Source organism: Cynara cardunculus (assembly GCF_001531365.2).
Source record: "Cynara cardunculus var. scolymus isolate 2C chromosome LG 2, CcrdV1, whole genome shotgun sequence".
Taxonomy (NCBI): domain Eukaryota; kingdom Viridiplantae; phylum Streptophyta; class Magnoliopsida; order Asterales; family Asteraceae; genus Cynara; species Cynara cardunculus.
Window position 1 is genome coordinate 11436339 of NC_037529.1, and position 11029 is coordinate 11447367.

Sequence of the window (11029 nt, forward strand, 5' to 3'; positions counted from 1 at the left end):
ATTATCATTCATAAAATACTATTCTTTATCATGCATAAAACATTCTTTTGAGATCTCATTTGTCACATGCATGTATACCATATTTGTCTTGAGGTTTGCTAACCCTCGGGTCTATAAAAGGTTGCCCTATAATGTTCGTTTGCAAGACATCCCTTCTCGTAATATATCGTACGTTGGAGATTATGGTTATACATAACATGTTAAAAATTTCATGCCTTGTGTAACACATATGGTAACATGTAAATGATTTTCATGTCTTGTGTGTATACCTGTATTAGAACATGTCATCATGCATATCTTGAATATGTATGTGTATCAATATTTCTATGTAAAACAAGCATGCCAACATAACTTGTAATGCATATAATACTTTTATATATAGCATGCATGTATCACATAAGTACTCACCTTGATTTTGCCTACTTTTTCCTTTGATTCCTTTCTTTAATCTTAATTATGTATATATAGAGAGATTTCTTATTTATAAAGTTAAAACACAACAGCTAAATATGTTGGTATCAATTCCTCCCGCACTAAAAACGACCTTGGCCGCAGGGTCGGGTATAAAAAGAACAGCTAGGATCTCATCCCGGTTCTCCCAAGTGGCTTCTGAAATGTTGCAAACATTGCTCCTTGGCCATGGCGGCACCCATATCTTGGTTATAGGTTTGACCAGTAGTAGGTTCTGTCAGGGGCATGTTCTGATGTGCATCGGCGGCTCGTGATACTCGATCATCAAGAACTGAGGGGGGTTGCAACAGTGCCCTGGATGGAACTTCCCTACACCGAAAACATAACCCTTGCACCTTCCAACGTTGCATTTCCTCTGGACTAAGAGGCTTGACTAGAGAAGGGGCTGCAAGAGATGAACTAGAAGAGGCTCTCGATTTAATTGGAGGTGCTGGAAGAAGGGGTGTTGATATAGGCGGCGGAAGGTGTGGTACCATCGGTAGGGGCCGATAATCAGCAATCTTGTCTTCAATAAGCTTGGCAAGTCCGATAGCCTGGTTCAGCGTCTGTGGCTTGTGAACGGCCAACTCTTGATTGATGTCCCTCCACAACCCCGAGATAAAACAGTTGAAATCAACTTCCTAAACATCCTAAACACAACCAACTATCCCCTACAACTTCCTAACTTACTGAAATCAACCCAAATGAAAATAAAATAAAACACAACACCTCACATAAAGTTACAGCTAAATATGTTCGTAGCAGATATCAAGAGATTACCTGAAATGACAAGGAATTTGAGGCCAAAATTGAAGCCTTTGTTGGTGTTTTGGAAGTACAGTGAGATAAAGCCGATCAGTCCAATCAAGAGTTTGTTGATTTGAGAGAACCATGTCATTCCCATAGCCTTCAATATCATCATCTGCTCTCAAGCATTTCTTCTTCTCCTCCACCGATGATCTGAAGAAGAGTCTACTGATTTCGCGAACTTTCTCTAGAAATGAACCTTCAATTCCATGGTTGATTGCCTGAAACATAATCGAATTTCAAGAATAGAAATATCCACAAACAACAATGTTTTGTTTCAATATAATGACTTAATTAAACTCTTAGTCTTGGTTTTAGTTTTGTTAATTTGGAGATGAATTAACAAATATATACCTAACTTTGTTTACATAAGATGTCTATAATCACCTCAAAGTGATTCGTTGATCTAAATGTCAAAATCTCTGTAATTCCAGAACATATGGAACCATTAACCAATTATCACAACAGAAAATAGATCTACAGTTGCATATCTCGATTCAATTGATCAATAACACTTAGTTAATCAACAAATCAAGTGAAATGAACTGCCAGCGAAATGTATATGACGAAGGACAAAGAGACCTGAAAGCAGCCGAAAGAGCCAACAGCAGACTTAAGCTTATCAAGCTCCAAAGGAGATGAATTCAAGAGGCTAAAATCAATAACAGGAACCTCGGGACTCGTAGTCGTCGAAGATGACTCACCGGCGTTGGTAAGGCTACCGTACTCTTCATCTTCTTTACGGATATATCTTTCCGGCAACTGGTGACAGTCCACCGCTATTTCTTGAACTTGCTTGTTTAGTAAATCGTGGTTCTCCGATGAACTCGCCGACACCATGGCGGAGCAAAGTTTAGGGGCGTTTGGGATTGCTTATGGGAACTGCTTTTTAACTTATTTCAGTCTGGCACGGGAGATGAAGTTATTTACCGGAGATGAAGTTATTTTAGAGTGTTTGGTTTTAGAGTGTTTGGGAAAAGAAAAAAAAAACTGCTTATACCGGTGCCAAACTGGTAATAAACAGTTTTTGATAAGTTAATCCTTACTGACTTATGAAAAACAACTTATCACCGATTTACCATTTTAACTCTTTTTAAATTTATCCAAACATCATATACGTCTCATCATCATCAATATCCCTTCCTCAAATATATTATAAATATATTATTTTTTCTTGAATTATTAATGGTATTGGTATAAATGTTTGTTAATTATTAATCTTATTAATATAAATTATTAATCTTATTAATATAAATTATTAATCTTATTGATATAAATTTTTGTCAAAGATATTATTATAAATGATGAAAAATAAATTTTTACATGTTAAAAAATTAAATAAGTTAATAAGTAATCTCAAACACTCTCATAAGTCAATAATATGGAAGACTGTCTTTTTTGGTCATTTTACAGGTATAAGCAAAATTTGTCAAACACTAAAAAACAACTTATCAGCTTATTGCAGTTTGGTATCGCTATAAGCTAATCCAAACACTTTTTATAAAACTCCGATTTGATACCACATAAGTTAATAAATTCTTTTACAAAAAAACATAAGTTATTTTAAATAAGCAATCCCAAACACCCCTTAGATTTGTATCGTCAGGCAAACTGGAGTTGCATACCTGATTCATGTTCAACATATAGTCATGGTCAGGGGCACAAACTTCAAAGCTTGCGACTTGAGGTTTTTTATACTACCAACGCTCGAAACCTTTAATAAAAAAAAAAAAAAAACAAAGGAGACGAGGGAAATAAGGTGTTTGGAATTACTTATAAAAGTTGATTTTTAATTTATTTCAGTTTGACATTGATGATAAGTTGTTTTTTGGTGTTTGAATAAGAAAAAAAATTATTTATATCAGTGTCAAATCAGTAATAAACTGTTTTTGATAAGTTAATCATTCCTAACTTCGGAAAAACTGCTTATTATCAGTTTACAATTTTAACCTTGTTTTATTTAACTATGGTTTAATACCATATAGATTAATAAGCATTTTTACAAAAAAAAAATAAGTTGTTTCAAATAAGCAATCCCAAACACCCCTAAAAAAATTCTTGTTTTTATTAAAAAAATTAGTAGAAAAATAATTCAACAAGACAATAATATAAATACATATCACCTTAGATCATCATAAGTCGGATGTTAAGGGGGTTGCACTCTCTTGCAGGGTTAGAGGGGCAGCACCCCTAACGGGTTCCAAGGGGCAGATCCCCTTGGTTGTAGTGGTTTTTAGAATTTATGAAAAGTTGAACTTAGTGAAATTTTCACTAAGTATACGTCTGGGTAGTGGACTCAGAGATCTGATCCTTCTGATCAAATTTATGAAATCGCCTTTATAATTGCCTAAGTATATAAGTCTGGACAGTGTATTCGAACTTAAGACATGTGCATCATGACAAAGAAAGTCGACCAAGTCCTAACTCTAGATTGATGGAATCAGAAATTTTTACCTTCTGTTCAGACTTATGTTTTGCATTAATTGATCAAGTCTTTTTTTTTTGTTAACCTGGATATCCAACCTGCTATGCGAGCTGACTAATCCTAGGGTGACCACCTGCTTTGCAGATAGCCCGGAGTCACCGCATTTGAACCTCCGTGGCCACAAGGGGATTTTTATTCCTCCTTGAATTTAAACCTGAGACCTCATGGTACTTTTGACCTTTGAAGTCAAGCTCAAACCAATCAGACACCACTCTTTGTGGTTACATATCATAAGATTCATCTTTGTGTCTTTGCATGTTTAAATTAAATTCTGCAACTACATTGTTTGATTTTTCTTAACCCTTTATATGTGATTTTTACTAAATCTTTTTCTAAATACTCATGATTTTTACCAAGTGTCGTTTACCTAAATGTTTACCAGGTAAGAGTCAACATTATAATTTATTGTACCGGGTAAGATTGTAGTACATCAAAATGGTATCATATGCAACAATTCACCCGGTAAGCACTTACCCGGGTAAGAGTCGTCTCCCTCACTTACCGGGTAAGACTCTTCATCTTTATCATTGTTTTTACTGGGTAAGATTTTTGACCCTCATCATGTTCAGTTGGTAAGAAAAGTTACCTTGTAAGCACTTATCAGGTAAACGTTTAATAAACGGCCCTAAACCTTGTTCAAAGTTTGCAACTTTCTTCAATGCAATCACTCCCAAACATTGTCAACTACATGTATGTTTGGTCCACGAAATCTGATAAACACGATCCTAAATACGCTAAATTTAACAATCAGAAAAACTCATCCAATTCGTTGATTTTAGCTCTATAAATCGTTAAAAAAAAAAAAAACCATCAATTGTATCGGTAGTATGCTATCGTTCAAATCGATAACGCAGGTTTTTTTGGGCAAATCACATACCGGTAATGAGATAGAATTCTTCTCGCCCAAAACGTAAATTGTATCCCCCAACATTAGAATACAGTGCATTTTGCGAGTCTTCATCAGGAAATACTTGCATTTGTAACATCAAATACACGAGCATCGGGTATCCATGTGTTGACCGGATATCGAGCCAATGACCGAAACAGATACTCCTAAACATTTGTAGTATGTTTTTCCATACCTGCAATATCGCCAAAATAGTATTTGCGAATTTTGTACTTGATTTCATTGTCACGAGTGTCGGATAATAATCTCCCTAGTGGATATAATATAAAGAAGTTATAAAATAACATATAAATCCAAATTAGTTTGTAATGAAAATGTGTTATTTGTTTAATGTAAGAAAACTTACCATGATGAACGGTGGTCAAATGACAGTCAACGACGGATAATGACGGTGAGCCGCGGTCAACGAGGGGTAAAAGTGATAGCTGAGCTGAATATCTAAAATTGTTTGGTTTGATACAGATGGTGGTAAAATCGGATTTAAAAGGGAAAAAAATTATGTTTGGTTTGATTCATCATTCAAGTGGTGGTAAAAATCTGAATATATAGTTGAGTTGAAGGTAAAATTTAACACTATTATTTACTTACCGGGTAAGATTTTAGTCCACCAAAACGACATTATATGCAACCATTTAACCAGTAAGCACTTACTGTGGTAAGAATCGTCGTTCTCACTTACTCGGTAAGACTTTTGGTCCTTGTCTTGTTTTTACCGGGTAAGATTTATGATCCTTACCATATTCATCCGGTAAGATAACGTGATTTGGTAAACGCTTATCCGGATAAGCGTTTGACAAACAGCCACTTAATATACTGCTTCATGCTTGTGCATTTCAGATGGCCCCTTGAGTAACTATCCAACCAAAACAACAAAACTGCATTTTATCTTAAACAAGCACCAAACAATTTGTACCAAGAGTTACAACTCCATGGCCACATTGCCACAAGCATTCAAAGTAAGTGATGGGATGTGGGCAAATACAATAGAATTGGGAGTTACGGTTATCGGTTCTGATATACTAACGTTTAGTGGCTCCAATGGAGGTATATCACCTGCCTCGTTCACAGTCAGCTCTTTCCCATTAAGCACCATCGTTTGACTATGCAAGTTTCCGTCTTTTGCTGTCAGATGGTATTCTTCTCGTATTGCTGATTCACCCGTCTTTGTATCTTGTCTAACCATCCGGATTCCCTTTCTCGTATGCGGTTGTCGCAGATGATTATCATGTCCCCAAGATTTAAGTAAGCTATTAATCGTTAATGTTACATTAACGGTGGTGGTGGTGTCTAGATTGATGAGTAGAAGCGTTATTCCGTCCTAAAATACAAATCAACAACATTGTAAGATTATTGAACTATTAAACACACATACATGAGGCAAATCAAGTGAGAATCCTACAATTTTGATAACCCATAAGAACCAATCACGACGTATTGTTCCAGATGTATTTGTCACAAGGGAGAAGACTTTTACCGGGTAAGAGGCTTACAGACAATCCATTTTGATGGCAGAGAATGTTACCCAACAAGGTAAAAGTGGGTCGTGACTCTTGCCGGTAAGTGCTTAGCCATTAAGCACATACTAGGTAAGCATTTGGTAAACAGCCCCCAAGACTTTATTAAGCAGACAAGGGACCTCCAACTAATCTATATATCAACGAGACGTCGAGCTCTAGAATAAAGTAGGGATGTTTTGGTATTTCGGTTCGGATTAAAAAGACTTCTCAACAAATGAGCTTTTAGCAAACTTACAGATTTTTTAGCGCAGTGTGCGTAAGAGCGCATTTTCTTGGTCCCCGAAAAGTTTGTGGCGAGAACCGTTTTCCCCATTAGTTGGTGCCAAAGAAGAGCACTAGTAAGAAAAGAATATTACATTTATAGCTAAAGAATATCGATCTTGAATTCGGGAAGTCATAGGCTCGATCTTAAAAGTCAAAACGTACCTGTAATAATCCGGATTCGGCTCAAAAGTAGTGGTGTTGAGTAAGCCATAATTCCCACCTATTAATGACTGTCTGCAGTACGTCTTCGTGTCATAAACAGCTGACATTCCTAGCTGATCCAAGTACCTGCAGAGGCGGATCCAGAAAAATTTCCAAGCAGAGCACTAAATAATTAGCATAATTGTACAAAATAAAACAAATATTAATTAAAAAAGTACGGTTTAACTAAAAATGACATTCAGCTGGGTTTTTGCAACACCCAAGTGGCTTCTTTCTTCTTTTTTGTTCTTGCAACCTCTAATTCCACATGTAAATACATTATTGCAACCACTTTCGTTAACTTATAGGAGCACACGTCAGACTAAGTGGATGCACGTGCGTTTGGTACACTGGACAGGGACAAGACAGAATAGGACAGGATCCCTGTCTCATGTTTGACATGAATTTTATGTGGAACAGACAGGAACAAAGTGGAATAAAGTGGAACAGGCCTGTTCCACCCCTACCCCATGGAACAGGGTGGAACAAGGTGGAACAGACTTATATTTTATCAATATAACCTCAAAATAAAACTTAATTCTCTTCTAAAACATCAAATAGGTCTCTTTTTTACATTTTATTCGTTCTTTAAATTTTATTTGTTGTATTTTATGTTTCTTAAACTTTCATTTTACTGTCCTCAAAATATTATTTTTATACGGTTTCTATATTTTTATTAATTTATGTAATTTATTATATATTAATAATAAAAAATAATGTAGAAAAGAGATAAAAATAAAAATAGAAAACTACAAAAACTTTTTATTTGGTGTCATTTTAATTGTTTTGACGAAAACTTCAAATGATATATTTTGTTATAAAAATAATTATTTTATTATAATTTAATAAATTACATAAATTAATTAAAATAAACAACTCATCAGGGGTAAATTGGTCATTTTACTTGTTCTATTTTGTCCAGTTTTATCTTACCAAACGTTGAACAGTTGTTATGTCCTGTCCTGTCCTCTCTTAAGTCCCCTATAGTAACGACACTATTCGACCTCTCATGTTGAGTACACAAATTTATGCAAAGGGTACAAGCCCTCAGGATACCCACATCCCAATTTCTTTTTTTCTCAAGTTGTAACTTATGTATTAATGGTTACAACTTCCTAAATATGTACAATCCTAGGAATATAAAGCTGTGCTTACCAGAAACTAAACACAAATGCATTTGTCACAAGATTGTGGCCACTATTGTAAGCTCCACCAGCCTCACCAACCCAAGCAGATGCCGAAGTTTCGGAGGTCGCGAGGATGTTCTTGAGTTGCTTAAAAGTATCAGCCTCGCCATCAAGATAAGACGGATCAAGAATCTTTTCGACTAGGCCTTGATCAACTCCTGTTTGAAATGACGACACAAAGTTCCAACATTTATGATTTTTTTTTCTGAAATTTAAACCGTTATTCAATATTTGTTATGAAAGATACCTGGGCCAAGATTGTATATATGATGAGTGACCACATCGAGGATTTCATTTGTTTTGTTTATGAACTCCTTGAACCATTTTGCATCAAAAAAGCCTCCTGGTGAGATAATACGTGGCTTAGGCTCAATGCCGTCATAGATCTCGTGTACTACGTTCTTGAGGAGGGTTGTGTCAATGGCGTATTGAGATGCTGTTACTCTCGCTCCAACTCCGCTTCCACTTAACTCGTTCCCTATAACGAAACGTTAAAGGCGTATTAATGAAAAATACATAACTTCCTAACAAGTTGAGTGGCCCTTCACTTATTCAAAAGAAGAATATTATTATATTAAAAAAGAATACATAACCAAGAACTATAAAACTTATAAGTTAGATAATGTAACGGGTTGTTTGGTTGGTTTTCCATTAAATCATGTATGGATAAAGCTAGTTGTGTGGATTGATCTGTCTGTATAGATTTTCTGGAAGGTTTTTGTTTGGGAGAGTTTTTTCATAGATGGAAGGAGCGTGCTTTTTAATTGGGAGGAGCAGGTTTGGAAAAAACTTGGCTTTCTACATAAAGCTCTCCCTTGAAGCTTACAGAAAAAGCTACTTTCCATATCATCAAGCCACTACCAAACAAAGTGTTGGGTGGAGGATTTACCGAGTTCCCAAGCATACATGCTGTAATTCTTTTTAACCGTATAACGCATCAGAGATTCAGCATTGGTGGAGTCCCAAGGTCCAACAGTCGAACCATCAGCTAGCACTTCCCTTCCAGTAAGAGCATTCAATCCAAAAATTATTTCAGCCCTGGATAGAAAACACTGACTGTGAGCAAATTTAGGGGCCGTTTAGCAAACGCTTACCGGGTAAGCACTCACCAGGTTTCACTTACCTTACCGGGAGAATCTTACCCGTTAAGAGGCATAGCAAGGACGAAGAATCTTACCTAGTAAGTGAGGGTGTAGAACTCTTACCCGGTAAGCACTTACAGGGTAAAAGATGCTTACCAACAACCAATTTTGATGACCGAGAACAATACCCCATAAAATAAATGAACGAGTTGACTCTTGCCGGTAAGCACTTACCCAGTAAACTTACTTGGTAAACGGCCCCTTAGTTTCCAAATCACAAAGCTCAGAATCGAAATTTAATGACAAAAATATGTAATTTCGGTTACCCGGTTTCATTAAAGAAGCTGTTTAGTTCATCCCAGCGGGACAGAGGTAGACAGCCCTCATTAAAACCAAACAATGCAGAGGTGTTTTGAGTGAAGGGGGTGCAGGGTTTTATGTGATCTTCGGTTTCATAGACAAGTACGTCCTGTAAACTCCCTCCCAATCTAATCTTTAATGGTGAAAAGGCTGCATAATCGTTCAAGAAAGGCCAACTTTCAGATCAAGAATCAACAAATTTGACTTTTGGGGGTCCAATGACCAGGTTTTTCTACTTCAAAATTGATTATAATAAGCGAACAGAGAGTGGTTATTAGTTTCTACCTTTGACTGCATTCTGAAAAATTTTGTTGCTAAGATCCTGCACCAAAGAAAAACAAGAATCAACCCATAAACATATATGATCGAATGATTGGACCCACAAACATAAGAAATCAAGAATCTTTTCACAAGATCATCAAAGATTCTCCAAGAACACAAAAAAGGAAGAAGGGGGAACAAACCACATTGAGAAGAGAAGCATTATCCCAGCTACAAGTACCGTAATCGCACTTCTCAGGTGGCCACCAATCCATGGTAGCACAGATGAAATCTGTATCTATCTCCGCAATCCCACTTTCACCATCGATGGAAACAGCCCCGTTTTCGATGTTTGAATCCTGAAAAACCCAGATGAAACCGAACAAGAAAACCCAAATGCAGATACCAATTTGCCAGCACAAAGAACCCATTGATTTGACCTTGTCTTGTTAACTTATATTCAGTAATAATGAAAAAAAAGGGTAATTTGTTAGGAAAGAAAGTGGGGAAAGATTGGTTTCTTGTAAAAGTTTTAGGGTTTGGATATGGGGGTTTGTATAAATTTTGTGTTAAGACCTTGGGAATGAAGTTGGTTGGTGGTATGGATGGGCAGCATCTGCATCATGGATTTGACACCTTTCGGTTGGAATGATATCATGACAACGTATGCCTTTTTCTCTAAATATAGTAATCTTAATTCTTACAACTTCTTGAACAGTTAAAAGTATGGGACTTTGAAATTTTCAAAAAAACAATCCCTTAACCACCAAGTTAATATATATATATATATATAGGTGGAGGTTCAAACGAGAACCCCTGTGATTTACGAAAACGCGAGAACAACTCAATAACCACAAACTTTTTTAATTAATAAATTAATTTTTATTATATATAAATAATTTAATAAGGACAGTAATGTAATTAAGTAATTTTTATAATTTTTATTTTATTTTAATTAACCATGTTTATCTTCACGTTTCCACGTCTTCTTCTCCTTCATTGATCACGTCTTCTTCTCCTTCATTCATGCGTCTCCAAATCACACACATATCACACCAAATCGGTAGTCGATTTTTTAAGTTAACCCTAGCCGATAACTGTGTGATAATCACATGATTATCACACCCAAATCACACCAAATCATGTTGATATAAACGATAATGTGATAATTGTATGATAATTACATAATTATCACACCCATATCACACCAAATCGTGTGGATATAAGCGATAGTGTGATAATTGTATGATAATCACATGATTATCACACCCATATCACATGATTAGCACACCAAAAATTTAACTTATCAACTAAAACGATAACCCAAGTTATATATAACGGTGATTATCACACTCATATCACATGATTACACCGAAAAATTTAACTTATCAACCAAAACGATARMCCAAGTGATGTATAACGGTGATTATCACACCCATCTCACATGATTATCACACCCATATCACATGATTATACCAAAAATTTAATTTATCAACCAAAACGATAAC

The 11029-nt window shown here is 35.8% G+C and overlaps 2 protein-coding genes across 6 annotated transcripts in view; both read right to left on the minus strand.

Annotated features, from left to right (window-relative positions):
* Positions 1-2108, minus strand: part of LOC112506831 (protein SRG1-like) — a 19723-nt gene extending 17615 nt beyond the window's left edge. For 3 of the 4 annotated variants that reach the window (XM_025111127.1, XM_025111126.1, XM_025111125.1), the window contains exons 1-2: positions 1840-2108; positions 1231-1478 (exon numbers count right to left, since the gene is read on the minus strand). In XM_025111127.1, the coding sequence (XP_024966895.1) occupies positions 1231-1478; positions 1840-2097 (506 nt within the window). In that variant the 5' untranslated portion in view covers positions 2098-2108. The remainder of the gene's footprint in view (positions 1-1230; positions 1479-1839) is intronic. The other variant, XM_025111128.1, reaches the window with a different exon arrangement.
* Positions 2109-5510: 3402 nt separating this feature from the next.
* On the minus strand, positions 5511-10059 carry LOC112507267 (heparanase-like protein 3). 2 transcript variants are annotated; one of them, XM_025111775.1, is made up of 9 exons: positions 9725-10059; positions 9546-9582; positions 9227-9410; positions 8708-8817; positions 8066-8296; positions 7787-7976; positions 6593-6718; positions 6402-6501; positions 5511-5967 (listed from the first exon to the last, which is right to left on the minus strand). In XM_025111775.1, exons 1-9 carry the CDS (start codon positions 9950-9952, stop codon positions 5569-5571), a joined length of 1605 nt encoding a protein of 534 aa, XP_024967543.1. In that variant the 5' UTR covers positions 9953-10059; the 3' UTR covers positions 5511-5568. The 2 variants fall into 2 exon arrangements, with proteins under 2 accessions (XP_024967543.1, XP_024967541.1); XM_025111773.1 differs by having other exon boundaries at positions 8708-8856.
* Between the last annotated feature and the right edge of the window lie 970 nt (positions 10060-11029).

Bases quoted from the DNA above. Each gene is read 5' to 3' on its own strand.
- LOC112507267 (XM_025111773.1), bottom strand. From the start codon at position 9,952: ATGGGTTCTTTGTGCTGGCAAATTGGTATCTGCATTTGGGTTTTCTTG. The intron at 8,857-9,226 runs GTAACCGAAATT...TTTTCTATCCAG, and splicing joins AGCTTCTTTAATGAAACCGG to GGCTGAAATAATTTTTGGAT. The intron at 6,719-7,786 runs GTAAGCACAGCT...CCGCCTCTGCAG, and splicing joins GCATTTGTGTTTAGTTTCTG to GTACTTGGATCAGCTAGGAA.